The 16,124-nt window shown below is 38.7% G+C and overlaps 1 protein-coding gene across 7 annotated transcripts in view; it reads right to left on the bottom strand.

Annotated features, from left to right (window-relative positions):
- Positions 1–33: 33 nt before the first annotated feature.
- The window catches only part of Ipo11 (importin 11), a 148,201-nt gene continuing 132,110 nt past the window's right edge, over positions 34–16,124 (bottom strand). For all 7 annotated transcript variants that reach the window (XM_057789847.1, XM_057789850.1, XM_057789848.1 and 4 more), the window contains one exon: positions 34–1,373. In XM_057789847.1, the coding sequence (XP_057645830.1) occupies positions 1,209–1,373 (165 nt within the window). In that variant the 3' untranslated portion in view covers positions 34–1,208. The remainder of the gene's footprint in view (positions 1,374–16,124) is intronic.

Raw genomic sequence — 16,124 nt, 5'->3', positions numbered from 1 at the left:
GGAGGCAAGAAAAACAGACAAATGAGTCAAAGATGAGGTATCTTTGGAAAATTTAATTGGACCATATTTTCTTTCTTTGCTGAAAACATCATATATCCGTAGACATGGGTTCCATAGCTTACAAAGGGTAGTGGTTTTCCCACAGTTACATACTGTACCCAAATCTCTATAGAAAGATACGACATTTCCAATCTTGCTCTTGAGTATTTCTTAAAAGATGCTCTAAAGTTTCCTCACAATGGCAAGTAATGCAAAGTAAGGCGTCAATTCTCTCCCTTACACGTTTAGTGTAACAGGGACAGGAAGGAAGACTATGATGTCAGTGCTAGTACCCTGGGGATTGCTGCTGGGTCCTCTGAGGCGCACCCATGGCACAGAGGTGCTGACACACCCCTGCAATGAGGAACCTGAGATGGATAAATACTGAGCAGCCTGTCACAGTCAAGCATGACTGTCACAGCAGGAAGGGGACTTGGTGCTCACGGGGCTACTGGCCTTCACATGTGGCAAAGGAACAGGGCCAGAGCATGACCAGAGGTCTCATACTTGGCACTGCAGTACGACAGGGTCACTTCAGTGGGCCTTCCATGTATGCACTGAAAGTAAAGTTACAAGTGCCTTTACCAATTCCTGTATCGGATTACGAGAATGAAAGTAAAACCATCTGATTTCTCCCCCAGATGAAAACAGCTCTCTTGTAAGATACTCTGGGTAGGGGCATCTTGATTCCCTGGTGCACAAATTTAACTGTCTCATTTGCACAGCATTCTCAGTTTTCAAACTTGTTTCAATAGCTTAAAAAAAAAAAAAAGGATAAGGCAACCAAATTCAACTAATTTGGGTTGCAGAAAAAACATCTAGAACATCCACCTTCATCTTCTCAAGTGTTAAGAGCTCATGATTAAAAGGTAATCAACGAGTTTCTTCTCCTAACAGGAAGCAAAGCAGCTACTGTCAATAAATGCACCTCTAGTAAACACAGGGCCCCTCATAAATATAAAATTAAATTCTTTTGAGGAATAGCTTTCTGACTTTAATATTTGGGATTTACACTTACTCTTTATACTTTATAGTAAAAATCTATGGTCTTGGTTTCTTTATATTCCTACACAAATGACTTCATCTCAGCAGGCTCTCACATACAGATGGCAGGTTGGGCTAGTCGGCTTATTTCAGAAGGGGATGGCGGCCACATGGCTCGTGTGCTCTTAGAATCCTTGCAAAAACTCCTGCAGCTGAGTGACAATCTCTGTGTCCACTGTTTCCATAAGGGACTGGAAGCCTTGCTCCCCCAGGATCTCCTGCTGGGCCTTGAGCTTCTCATAGATGAATTGCTGCAGCGACACTGTGTGCACAGGGTCCTTCAGGGCCAGCTGTGGGACAGAGAAGCAGACAGTGTCAGAGAGACAAACACCCTACACGTGCCTCACTGTGGTCTTGTAACCTCTCCACGGCAGACAGCATTCTGGGGTCCTCCGAGTGTAAGTTCTCTGATGTGCCAGTCCTCAAGAACGGAGAACTCATCTATCTACAGTGCTAGACTCTAGTAAAAAGCATCCTACAAGGAAGAGAACCCACCTGTGGGTTTTGCTTTATCATCTTAGGACAATCAGAGATTAGAGTGCAACAGTTTGGCCATGCCCTCAGGAAGTAAGGAGATGCTATTTGCCCGAGTTTATAAAACAACACCATTTAATCTGTGCCTATGTTTTTAGGTTGGGAGGAGATCAACATTTGTTCCTCCCCAGCCCCACCACAGTAAACAAAAGAATTAAGCATGTGATTAGCATCTGCTACGCCTGTAAGTTCATAGACATATGCACATAAGTTGCACATTAGCACTCTTCTTCACCTTATACTATCACAAAATTCTTTCTGAATACATGCAGAGATTTCTAAACTGATGCCACTTGTTTTTTTTTTAACCTATTATACACATGTAACACAATCACAGTATCAACAGTTTTATCTATAACCTTGCTGAATACTCCACCACAAACACTGTTTTGTGTACTGTGTAAGTCACCTTTTTTTATACTTCAGCTTCTTTTGTTTAAAACAGGTCTCAGGCAGTCAAGGCTAGCCTCAGACTAAGTAATGTAGCTGAAGCTGGCTTTGAACTCCTGTGCCTACCTCCAAACAGTGATATTGTAGGCTTGTGCCACTATGCTCAGAACTTCACCTTGTTTTCTTAGGATACCTATCCCATCCATTTTAGAAGAATTACTAGGGCATCAAAAATCTTGACTCCTGATATATACAACCAGTTTGTTTTTCCTACGATTTGTACCAATATAAAAGAAAAAACAGTTTTTAGTACTAACACTGCTGGCACTGATATTAAATGACTTATAACTGCAATAACAAAACAATACAGTATTAGTATAAGCTGAGCATTTATTCCAGCATTAGTGATCCTGAACATCTGCATCACTTTCAGAGTGCATGAATGTCTTTGCCCAGTGTAGCTGAATTCCAGCTGTTTGAGTTGTATAAATAGATGATAAAATATGACTGAGGGATAAAAGATATAGGTGCCATGAAATTTAAATCAGGCCCCATATATTACCAAAGCCGAGTATATAACAAATCTAAGATAAGAAAGATGTCCATACTCATTCCCTGCAAGAGAGATAGGAGAGGAATAGTGAGGACACCAAGGCCTCATTCCTGAGCTGAACACGTTATTCTACAGCAGGCACAGAAGCTGAAGGTGAACATCTGAAAACTGCTGTGGAATATTACTTTAACTATGCAAAGATGTGCTACATTTGTTTAATTATGTAAAGGTGTGTTGCTGTTTCACCTTGCCTGCCTAATGTATCTGACTGATCTAATAAAAAGCAGTAGAGGATGGGCAGGGCTGGTGAGCAGAGAGAATAAGTAGGAGGAGGAATCTAAGATGGAGAAGAACAGATGAGAGAGAAAGGGAAGGAGATGCCCAGGCCAGCCAGAAATGGAGGAAAAGTAGACATACAGAATGAAAGAAAGGTAAAACTCTCCGAGGCAAGATATAGATTAAGAGAAACATATTAAATTAAATTATAAGAGCTAGTGGGACAAGTATAAGACAAGACCAAGCATTCATAACTAATAATAAGTCTCCGTGACATGATTCGGGAGTTGGTTGGCAGTCCAAAGAGAGCCAGCTACAGAAAACATTTGCAATTTGGGGGCTGGAGAGATGGCTCAGCAGTTAAGAGCACTTGCTGCTCTTGCAGAAGATCCAGGTTTGGTTCCAAGAACCAACATGGCTGCTCACCTTAATCTGAAATTCTAGCTCCACTAGGCATGCCTGTGGTACATATGCATACATGCAGGCAAAACACTCTACACATAAATAAATAAATCTAAAAACATTCTTTAAATATTTGCTTTCTTAAGTAACATATGGCAATGATCAACATTATTTTAATTACAAAAACCTATTGGGATAGAGTATATTGACTTTACAGAAATATAATGCATTATTCATAATAAAACTGACAGTTCTGAGCAAAAGCAGCTGAGCTTAAAAGTTATGCTCAAGACTCCCCAATTGTAATAGAGACTGCAGTCATAAAAGTCTCCCCAACTAGTGAACAGTAGTTGTAAGAGAGCCTGCAGTCATGAGAAGCATGAGACCTTAAGTCACTCAGAGCATTTCAAAGAACTATTATCTTCATGTAAATAAAGATATCTGATGTTTTAAACACAGAGTTTCAATATATAATTTTTGTTGATTTTTCTCCCCTATCACCATGCTCGCTACCCTTACCATCTGACCACCTTTCAGCCCTTTTTTGACTCTGCCATGTCCTTTTTCAACACCTCTTTCCCCTCTCCGGGGCTTCCCCTTCTTGTTTCATGATTTATACCCAATCACCCACACCCCACATCAAAAGCCAGATCAGGGCTAATGAGATGACTCAGTGTACAGACACACTTGCTATGCAAGTCTGGCAACCTGAGTTTGACTCCTGGAACCCACGTAATGGTGGGAAGAGAGAACCAACTTCCAAGAGTGCATGTGAACACTGCACATGTACATTATAAATACACATACAATAACAATTAAAAATTTAAAAAGCTAGGATTCACACAGGAGAACATGATATTTGTCTTTCTGATTCCTATTTACCTTACTTAACAGAATAATTTCCAGTTCCATTAATTTTCTTGTGAATTTCATTTTATGGCCTAAAGTCCCATTGTATATGTATGCCACATTTTTAATATCATTCACTAACAGTCAGTCATCTAGACTATTTCCATTTCCTGACTACTGTAAATAGACCAGCAATGAACATGGATGCTAAGTACTTTGTGGTAGGACATGGAGTCCTCTGGGTGTGACAAAGTCAGAATGCCTACTCTGTTTATCAGGTAGTGAGTTCTTGAAGAAAATAGCTTTCTAAAGTTAATTAGCAAATTCTATACCTGTTGTTGAAGAAATACACTGCACAGATTGACCTACAGCTCTTCTTGCTAAGTACAGTCATGAACCCTAGGCATGACATAGCAAACAAATGTTAAGATGCCTTAAAGAGGGCAGAGCAGGCTGCCAACAAAGTTCCAACTGGAACAGGATGTGAATTCTGTGACTTCATTCATGTCTCAAATGTTCCACAATCTGAGCTCAAGAAGTCAGCAACCTGGAAACACCAAACAGCACAGATAAAAAGACTAGCTTGTTTAAGTCAAAGGACCAAGACAAGGCAAAAGAAGAATCAATTTACAACACACAACAGTGTGACAGAAAAATTGTTACCTTACCTCACACAAGCCAGGCTACACTAAGGAATCAACCCATTCATCCCAACACTGTTGTGAAGGGAGAAGGCTTCCCAGAAAGCAGAGAGTGTTTCCTCTTATTCAACAAGGATTTGTTCAGGGCAAAGAGAACTTGGCATCTAACACCCACCTGGCAGTAGTGATGTAGCATCTCTAATTTTCTTAGACAGAGAAGCTAAAATATTTGCGTTAAGACTCAATGTCATACCCACTGATCAAATCATCCATGTTTTAGCTCAGTAGGTAGAGCACTTGCCTAGTATTTTTGAGGCTCTAAATGGCACACAACTGTAACCCTAACACTCAGGAGACAAGATGATGAAAGGGTAAAGGTCATCCTTAATTGCATGTCTAGGATTCATAATGTAATGAGCTAGAGATTCTGTCTCAAAATAAATAAAAAGACTAAGGAGATGGCTCAGTAGGTAAGTGTGCTTTGCTGTCTAAGCATGAGGATCTGAGTTCAAATCCCCAGAATTCATGGAAAAATCTGGACATGGTGCACACCCACAATCCAGTGCAAGAGGTAGGAGGGAGCTGGGTGTGGGGAAGGGCACAGAGAACGGAGAATCAGCTCCAGGCTCGGTGAGATGTCATCTCAAGGGAATAATGTGTAAAGTAAGAAAGCAGCACATGTGCCACCTTTCTCTGGTCCCTAAGCACACATGGACAAGCACACCCCACCCCATGCATAGGTGTACAGTCATGTTACAATATACAACACACAAAATAAATGATTGAACATCTTAAATGTCCACATTTTAAATAGTCTGAAATAACAACAACAGAACAATTCTATAGCAAATGCTTTTAATGGCTGAGTGATCAATTGGGTCCCTGTCAGACACAGAAATTATTGTTACTATTTCTTGATGTATTTGATGTATCTGGGATGTACTCTCTACTGCTTACCCACCCAGACACTGGTAAACCTACAGTGTCTCTTTTTCAGACTTGTTAGCATTTTTAAGAACTAGTATTTTTCCTGTTACTGTTGTTGCTGTTGTTACTGTACATGTGTGGTCTGTGTTCATGTGTGAGTGTAGGTGTGCATGTACATACGAGGGAAGAAGCTCATGTTGGATGTCTTCCCACATTACTTTCTGTAGCATGGTCTCTCTCTCTCTGTACCCAGAGCTCATCAATTCAGCTAGACTGGCTGGTCAATGGGCTCCAGGGATCCACCTGTCTCCTTTCTCCTCCTAAAAGTTTGATGTCCTTTTGATTTTTTCCCTCTTCAGAATTCCAAAAGAGTCTCCAAAACACAGGTCAAGGTCCACATATAAAAGGAACTTTTATGCAATTTGCTTCCTTTAACAAGTTTTTTGTTGGTGTATTCTAGCAACACAAATAATTATTGGCTTACTATGATGTTCAAGTCTCTTCATGGCTGATCCATCTGTTTTCTTGGAATCTTCTGGTTTAAATGAAAAGTTCAATGACTTAACAACTTTAGTCACATCTTAGTCAACACTTAAGCCTGTGGTCACTTGCATGTTCTGTCACATGGACTAGAAATTTAGTGAGAGGGGCTGATCGCTCATTACCAGCCACGTTCCCCTTCCTGAAGAGATGCTGTATTACCCAGCTGGAACGTGAGCAGAACGACTCTGCCACTGCTCCGGTGGCTCCTTAACCACTCCTATTACACTTCTCCCCTATAGGAAAGTCACGTTGAAGCGCGAGTTTCCAGTTGTCTGGGATCTCTGCTGGAGAGTTCTTTACCTAATGTCACACCGCGTGCCTTTTTTATCTCAAAGATTTTTAAGGTTTCAGAATGCCGCTTTAAACTGAGGAAAGGGGACAGCCATGGCATGCCACGGCTCACTGTGGAGGTCAGAGGACAGGAGGTAATGCTGGCTCTCTACTCCGTCCTCACCAAGTCATCTCAGCAGCCATCCCTACCATCTTACATTGCTAGCCATCTTGCTCGCCCTTGACTGCACGTACTGCGGTGTCTACTCTGCTGATGGTATCACAAGAAAATCAATTCTATCTACTCATTTGTTCCAGCATTTTCTCCCTCCTAACTCATTTTAAAGCCTACTGATGTCTTTACTTCCTTCCATTGTCCTAAGGTTAGCTTTTCTTTGTTTCACATTTTGAAGATTTGAAGTCATTTATTTTCATTCTTTCTCATTTGATAATAAATGACTAGAGGCTATGAGTAATTGAGCTATGCCCACATGCTTTCATGTCTCATTGCTTTATGTCACCTGGCTTAAAAGTGCAAGTCGTCCTTTAAAAAAAGGTTTGAAAACTTTATGTGACAGGATAAACATTTTCTTAGCCTTTAATCTCACTGCTGCCAGACAATATAACCTATTACTACTACTTTGAGAAACTAAAGGTTTTCTTCAAGCTTTATTTTTGTAATATTTCATGAATACTGACATTTTCCTGAATGGAGTGTGATTTCTTTCTTTTTTTTTTGTATACAGTCATTAAATTAAGTTTATCCAGCTCTATCACCACGAACCCATGTGATCTTCGGGGTTCCGCTACACACATGCACCATAGCCAACCACAGGATAGCCTGAGCATCAGCTCATTGAGAAAGCTGTGCGAATGAAGAGATCTCATAACAAGGAAAGGTAAGAAAATGGGATAAATTTCCCACCAAAAAAATACGTTAGAAATATGGAAATATTTTAGGATCTTATAAAAAAAATGCTACCTTTTAAGATGTCCCCTTATGTTTAGCAAAGGTATTTTTGTTTTTAATGAGACAGTTTCATTCTGTAGCCCAGGCTGGCTGTGTTCCTCCTGTTTCAACATAAAACATGTTTACTATCACCCAATTTTAGCAATAATTTCCAGCAACAAAGTTAGATGGAATAGCCCCTCTCTACATTAAAATAAAAACCAATTTCATCTTGTTAAATAACCTAATTAAATAATCAAGAGTAAATAAATTATTTAGTTTCCATTTACCATTCTTTCATAGTGTTGTTGCAAATTAACTTACAAACCTAATTAATAATGCAAGATATTGCCTCTTGCCAGTTTACCATTTAAGCAGAATGACCATGTAATAAAATGGAATATTCAAAGATGTGTTATATGGATTGATGTTATTGAATTAGAAAACAAATCTGTTAGGTATTTAAGCATGACTATTTGGCAATAGCTTTGATCCTATCATTCCTCAGAAATATAACTAGCACCATGTTTGTCAATTCTGTAAGAAAATAGAGCATAAAACCAAAGATGCACCACATTACACTGATCCTACTACGCAGGGATACCAGGCAGTGCAATCAACTGGAAGAGAAACACTGAAGGAAAGTTAGATTTCTATCTATAGCCTATGTGTTACCTTCGAAATGCTGAGTTCTCAGATTGTCCTTGACCCTGTTTCTGATCCAGAGTCTCACTGTATAGACCAAGCAGGCCTCTAAACTAAGATCTTGTTTCACACTCCCAAGTGTTGAATGTAAGTGAAGGTGCACACCAACCCGCCCATCAGAATACCATTGGTGCCTGTCATAAGCTTATTAAGGGGGTGAAGAAACTTGAACATTATAAGAACCATTCACAGGCAACACAGCTCCCTTACAGGTCCTTATTACTCCAATGGCTCCAGGAAATGACATCATGTAGCAAATCACATGAGACTCTCAAGTCTCTTGATCAATATATATTTTACAAGGCAAGCGATCAGGCAAAGAACTGAGAGGTACCAGGTGCTATGAATAGGAACTGCTGAATAGGGAGCTATATAGGAAAGAAAGATTAGCCAGTCAGTGCTTTTACAATGGAGGTCTCAGAATTGAACTCAGAACTGTGTGCTTGCCAGGCAAGTGCTTCTCCAAATAGTAAAACATTAGTTTACAAAACCGCAGAATGTGACAGGGAAATTGGAGGAGTGAAAATTTTCCTTTCTGATCATCTGCTGACATAATAAGACTGTGGAAAACTGCAGTACTTTAGGACCTGACTTAACTCTGGGAAAGGAAGACTAGTTCCATAACTATTTAGCTTGTTTGTTGGAGAGCTCAAAATGATTTCCCATAATTTACGAGCTGTGTACTTATTTTAATAGACAGGTGGCACACAACACAAGTCCACAGCAATGCCTATACTGCTAAATGATGTGAGAAACCAAAGCAGACTTAAAACAACAGCTTTAAAAATGTACAATATTGTATGAGAGAAGAATAAAGAAAAAGAAAAAAAAACTTAAAAAAAAATCAAATCTCATCTAAAAGGAAAAGAACCCTTTAAGCTACAATAGAAAAGAACACCACTTATGCATCTCGAAAAATATGCCTCACTATCTAACCTTCATCGGGGCAGTTTCTGAAAATCACAGAGAACTGAGCATACCAAGATTTAACCCACATAAAAATGGAACCACTGGATAGCTATAATGCACTCGAGATTTAAAACTATAAATAAGTTTGTACCAAATCCTCAGAGAGTCTTGCTTTTTGTTTAAGGATCAAGTTCATGTGAAATGAGACAGTTTCAAAGTCAGTCACCAAGCACTATTTGAAAGGGGCACACTGACTACCCAAGGTCAGTTTCCTAAACAAAGACTGCCAATATCCAGCTGTTACAGGGACATGAAAATTCAGGATCCAAAAAAGTGTAGAATCTTTGTGAGTTTGAGGCCAGCCAGAGACACACAGTGAGACTGTGGCTCAAAACAAACACACTCAACTGTTGAAAGTGGCTGTACTGCATAGCTGGAACTAAGGAATGTGAACTGTATGTGTTATGACAGAGGAGATATGATAGAGTTAGAGGAAGGGAGGATGGGTGTTGCTTGTAGGAGGCTGCTAGTTAGTTCCACCACTGCTCAGTCGTGAAATAATCACACAAAAACCATATTATTTGCAATACAGTTTGGCCAATAGCTTAAGTGTATTTCTGGCTAACTCTTATATCCTAATATCTTAATATCTCTATTAATCTGTGTATTGTCAGGGGCTGTGGCTTACCAGCAAAGTTTCGGCATGTCTGTCTCTGGCTGCAGCTCCACGGCTTCTGACTGCACCTTCTTTCTCCCAACATTCAGTTTAGTTATCCCTGCCTACCTCTGTTCTGCCCTGCTATAGGCTCAAGCCAGCTTTCTTTATTCATTAATGGTAATCACAGCATACAGAGGGGAATCTCACATCAGATGGGCAGGTAGAATACACAGAGAAAATAATTTCTGTGACTCGGATCCGAGGCAACCGAGCTGAACATGTGAACATAAGCCATGGCGCGGCTATGCGTTGGAAGGAACAAGTCTGTCAATAACTGAATGGTGAGCAATGGGGTGAGATCCTGGAGTTGGAAAATGCCAGGAAGCCCTCTCCTACTCTAGAGTATACATTGGCTACCTACAATCTTGAATATTTTCTTGAGAATCTTTTCCTGCTCTGACAGAAACTAATAAAGTACTCTCTAAATAATGAAAGGAAGAAAAATAAAAGTAAACAGCTGAGTGTGGTAAGTTACACATAAACCTAGGACATGGGAAATGGAGGGAGGAGGATCATTCAAGGTCATTCTTAGATACACAGCAAATTTGGGCCAATCTAGAATGGACGATACCCTCCCTGTTATTTTGGTGGGTTTTTTTTGTTTGTTTGTTTTGTTTTGTTTTGTTTTGTTTTGTTTTGTTTTGTTTTAAAGAAAAGGGCTGGGGATGTAGGTTGCACAGCATGCATGATGCTCTGTATCCAATCAGCATCACACAAAATCGGGCATGGTTCATACCCATGTAATCCTAGCAGCCAGAACACAGACACAGGAGTTCATTATTTTAGTTATCCTTGGCTACACTTGCAGATTCAAGGTCAGCCTCGGCTACAAGAGACAGAGACTCTATTAGAAGGAGGAAGAAAGAAAGCAGGGTAGAAGGAAACTTAAACCTCTTTTTTGGAACTGGGGAGTCAGTTCACTTGGTAAAGTGAATGCCTTGAAAGCAGGAAGCCCTGAGTTTGACCACTAGAGAGAAGCTGCTTAAAAAGTGCAGGTAGTCATGTGGAATGTGCATGTGGAAGCTGGAGGACAACCTCAAGTGTCGGCCTCAGGAACACCGTTCACCTTTGAGACAGGGCTCTCATTGGTCAGGAGCTCACCGGTTATGCTGGACTAGCTTGTCCTTAAGCCCCAGACCCTCCTGCCAGTATTCCCAGCACTGGGGTTAAAAGGATGGCACAATGCCCAGCATTTTCACATGGGTTCTGGAGATAAACTTGGGTCCCAGTGCTTGCAATGTAAATGATTTGCTTACTGAGTCATTCTCATAGCCCCACAAACCACCTTTGCCCAGCAGCTGAGTTTTAGGACTAATTTAAAACACACAAAAGTTAAGATTCTTTTTGTTTTTGAGACAGGATTTAGCTTACATGCAGCCCAGGCTGGGCTTGGCTCACACAGTTCCTTCCTTAAGTCTGCTGCTGGCTTATAGACCTGAACCACAGGCCTGGCAAGAATCCTGGTTATTTAAAGAAATTCTAACAGCCTGCATTCTAATTTTCTGAACATAATGTAATTTTGTTTATCAAAGTCAAAATCATTTAAGACATGCATCTATAGCTATTAAAGGATTACAACAACAGACTCAAGGAGAATTATTTTAGCTGTTAACAACTCCCTGCAATGTTCCTTCTAATAGGAAAAAATAAATCTTCACATCTATTTTTGTATTCAATCTCTTGTCCTACCAATCTGGGTTAAATTAATGGAAAAACAAACAAAAACAAACTACCAGTCCTTCTTGAATATGTAACTGAAAGAATGAACGTTTAAAAGCACTTTAGATCATTACAGGTGTATTTTTAAAAATACTATAAAACTCACAAGTAGTATTTTCTTAAAGGTCAGATAACAACAAGAAATCTCAAACCATACTATGAACTTTCTATTTTCTGTTACTTTAAAATCTATTGGTCTACTTGCCAGTTAAATAAATCTTTTACCCTTGAATGACTTTTTAAGCAATGAATTTAATACTAGTCATTTACAAAATACAGGTCTACTGAATGATGTAAATGCTAAAAATATTTCATTATCAAAATATTCTAAACTTAATATCACTGTTAAGTACATGTGAAAAATAAATAGGGAGCTATCAAACTCAGGGGGATAAAATATATATGATTTCCAAAATTCTAATTTTGCTTGATTGCTCAAATTTAGCAGTAAGCAACATACACTATTCATTGTTTTCCTTAAGGTGACAGGCTGTCCTTTCAAGAATAATGCATGCCAAACACCCAAGTCTGAATCACTATGGTTACTAATGTCAACTACTCTCTTGCATTCAAATGATGCTGAAAGAAAAAAAAGACATAAAAAATTTTAGACTAACCTGGCTGGTCCTGGAGCTCACAGGTTGACTAGCAAGCCCTAAGGAATTTCCCTAAAACTAGGTTTACTATGTCTGGCTTTTTACGTGAGTGCTTGGAATATAACTCAGGTCTTCAAGCTTTTGCAAAAACTGTCTAAAGAATAGCTGCTCAAAAAGCATGAGGGAACAAGAATGTAATTCAGTGGCAGAGAAACTGCCTAATAGATATAAGGCCCTGAATTCAATACTCAGGGTATGGGGGTGAGATGGAAATTCATTCAATAGAATTTCACTATGTGCAAGCACTAAAAGAAATGATGCAAATCCAAATTGATATTCAAGGAAATATATCTGTATATTTATACCCAACAAACACTTAACAGAATATATATATATAAATATAGAGAAACACAATATTATATATAATATATAAATACATTAATATATTTATATAAATATGTTAATATAAAATGTTTTTAACTTATGAAATACAGATAAATATGATTATATATAAAATATAAACATATATTAATATATAATATTTTATATTTAAGTATATGTTAATATAATGTAACATTTCTAACCTACAAAATACAAAAGATCATATAATTATATGTGCCAATAAAATACTGGGAAGGTACATACCACATTGATAAAAGTTTCCTTGGGGAAATAGTATTTCATATCTGTAATCATTTTATTTATGGTTTTAAGTTAATAATATAGGTCACTTATATTTTCAAAATCTCTTTAAGATAACAGTTCCCATACTGAGAGCAAAACTTTGAGCAGGATATTAACTTTTTCCCCCAGTAGAAGCCAGGAGAAAGGTGGTAGATAGGAAAGTCAGAAATGAAGACCAAAAAAGGCTATGATGGAGGTAGCCTAGTTTTCCCAGATGTGTTATCTGTGTTTAGTGAAAAGAGACTTTCCCCATGTGGGGGCCAACTCTTCACCCACAGCTCTGGGTGTTTTTATTACATCCAGTTAGTACCACACTGCCACCCAAGCGAACAGCAGTATCTGATCTCACTGATTAAGGTTTTCAGTAAGAATTCAACTAAATAAGAATGTAACAGTAAGACTGCCTGCAATAATCAAGAACAATACTGATATCAGCAGGCAATCAGTTTTAAGTTTCAACTAAAATAAAGAAAATAAAAACATGTTAGAAGCCACTGCTTTATTAAACTCCAAAGTCATGCTCAATAGCCTTTTCCTTCCCAGTATCTATGATTGCCCTTATGTAGCCTGCTGTGGGGGATCTTGACCACTACGATCTCAAACTATTTTTTGATTAACATTTTAGCTCCATCTAAGGAAAACTTGCTATCTCAGGAGGGTGTCTGGTTATCAATTTGTGTCTTTATTATATCTCAGTTGGATTACTTCAATTCATTACTTTCTATCCCATTTTAATGTCAAAGGATGAACTGCCTATTCCAAGAGTTTTTCTAGAATTTGAGTTACAAATCAGTGTTGGTTTAATAAGTGAGTGCACTGTGACGCATTAAACCCAGCTCATGCTGGACAACTGTTTTCTCACAGGACATTTGGCTGAGTAGGCATCTTACTGTGTAGTCAAGACTGGCCTGGAACTTCCAGGCTTCCTGCTTCCATGATGCACCACCATCAGAGGAGTCTTGTTTGTAAGGAAAGCAACGTTAAGCCCACAACTGTGAAGTATTTTCTATTTTTTATAAAGTTAGTCTTGGATGAAGTTATACAGTCTCAAAGGGCACTTTGCACATTTTAGTATCATCTAGATACAATGTACTAGATGACCTTTTTGTTCGTTTGTTTTTCAGTGTAGCTCTAACTGTCCTGGAACTCACTCTGTAGACCAGGCTGGCTTTGAACTCACATTGATTCACCTGACTCTGACTGGCCACAGTTGGCAAATTTTAAGAAAAAAAAAAACTTAGACACAAGACAAACCTTGAACAATGGCAATGGGTTTTTGAATCTACTGCACGTACTGGCTTGGTGGGAGCCTAGGCAGTTTGGATGCTCACATTAATAGACCTGGATGGAGGTGGGGGGTCCTTGGACTTCCCACACGGCAGGGAACCCTGATTGCTCTTCCAGCTGACGAGGGAGGGGGACTTGACTGGGGGAGGGGGAGGGAAATGGGGGGCGGTGGCGGGGAGAAGGTAGAAATCTTTAATAAATAAATAAATAAAAGGGACATTAAACATGTGAGTTTTCAGAGTAAGAAAAAAAATCAGCTTGTTGATAAGCTAATACTAGGGAGAGGCTTTTTAACACAGTATTACAGTGCTGATCAAATATGCCAGCAGACAGACTGTGGAAAGAATTCACTGCAGCAGAGGAAACACTGCTTATAAGGATGAATGCTTTGTTGCATATGCTGACTGTCTGAAGATGCAGTCATGGGATTACTAAAGAAGAAAAGTGCTGCAACTGGAAGATGCACTTGACTGCCACTGAGCGCAGGTCAAGAGAAGCAGTTACACAACTACGGCAGGTCGTTACATGCTGCTTGGCTAAGAGCAAGCACAGAATTGCAGAGTGTGAGGATTTAGATTTTTTTCAAAAACATGTTTATGTATTCTGAAGGATTCAGACTTTTAATAATTGAGCCTTAAGAGATCTGATTTAATGGTAGGTGATCATAATTACACGTGACAACACATAAGTAATGATATGTACATATGTAAGTATACAGATGTATGAAAATAACAGTAATAGTGCTATACTATTGCAGAATGAGAAACAGTAATCTGTGCTATTTTCTAAACAGTAACTTAATATTAAAATTTAAGAATTATGTTGCTGGGGCTGGAGAGATGGTTTAGCACTTCCTGCTTTTGTAGAGAATGCAAGTTCAGTTCCTAGCACCCACATCAAATGATAACAACCATCCTTAAGTGTAGTTGCAGAGGATCCTGACCTATGTAGGCAATGCAAACATGTGGCATACACTTACACAAATACACATATAGATAAAATAAAATCTTTAAAATTTCTCAAAACAAGGAATCATGTTGATGTTAGCAAATATTAAGGAAATGATGGAAAATATGGAAGTAGGTGACTAGAGAGATGGCTCAGTGATTAATAGCACTGGCTGCTCTTCCAGCAGACCTAGGTTCAATTTCCAGTACCTACATGGCAGCTCATAGCAATCTGTAACCTGTTCCAGGAGATCTAACACCTTCACAAGGATACACATGAAGGCAAAACACCAATACTAATAAAACAGAAGTTTAAAAAAAATAGAGTAAAATATTAAAAATAAAATATGGAAACAGATTTTAAGTACGAAAGTATTCGCTAAACTGTTGAAGTAAAAATTAATATCCCTATAAATGCAAGCAAGGTAATAGTTAAATACATCAACATATGCTGAAATAAAAGCTTTACAGACGGACAAGAACTGTTGACAGTTCCAGAAGGAACTACCTACTCAAAATGATTCCATATTAATTATTTATTAAAATCAGGAGACTTAAAAAAAAGTATATTCAACAAATGGTGCCAGTATAACTAAATATCAACATGTAGAAGAATGAAAATAGACCAATATCTATCGCCACGCACAAAACTCAAGTCCAAATGGACCAAAGGCCTCAACATAAAACCAACCACACTGAACCTCATAGAAGAGAAAGTGGGAAGTACACTTGAATGCACTGGTACAGGAAACCGCTTCCTAAATATAACTCTAGTAGAACAGACACTGAGAGAAACAATGAATAAATGGGACCTCTTGAAACTGAGAAACTTATGTAAAGCAAAGGACACGGTCAACAAGACAAAAACGACAGCCTACAGATTGGGAAAAGACCTTCACCAATCCCACATCAGACAGAGGGCTGACCTCCAAAATATACAAAGAACTCAAGAAATTGGTCATCAAAAGTACAAATAATCCAATAAAAAAAATGGAGTACAGACCTAAACAGAGAACTCTCAACAGAGGAATCTAAAATGGTTGAAAAACACTAAGGAAATGCTCAACATCCTTAGTCATCAGAGAAATGCAAATCAATCCATCTTATACCTGTAAGAATGGCCAAGATCAAAAACACTGATG

Source organism: Chionomys nivalis, chromosome 15 (assembly GCF_950005125.1).
Source record: "Chionomys nivalis chromosome 15, mChiNiv1.1, whole genome shotgun sequence".
NCBI classification, from domain to species: domain Eukaryota; kingdom Metazoa; phylum Chordata; class Mammalia; order Rodentia; family Cricetidae; genus Chionomys; species Chionomys nivalis.
Note: the sequence above shows the minus strand (reverse complement) of the source record. Positions and strands in the feature narration are given on the sequence as shown.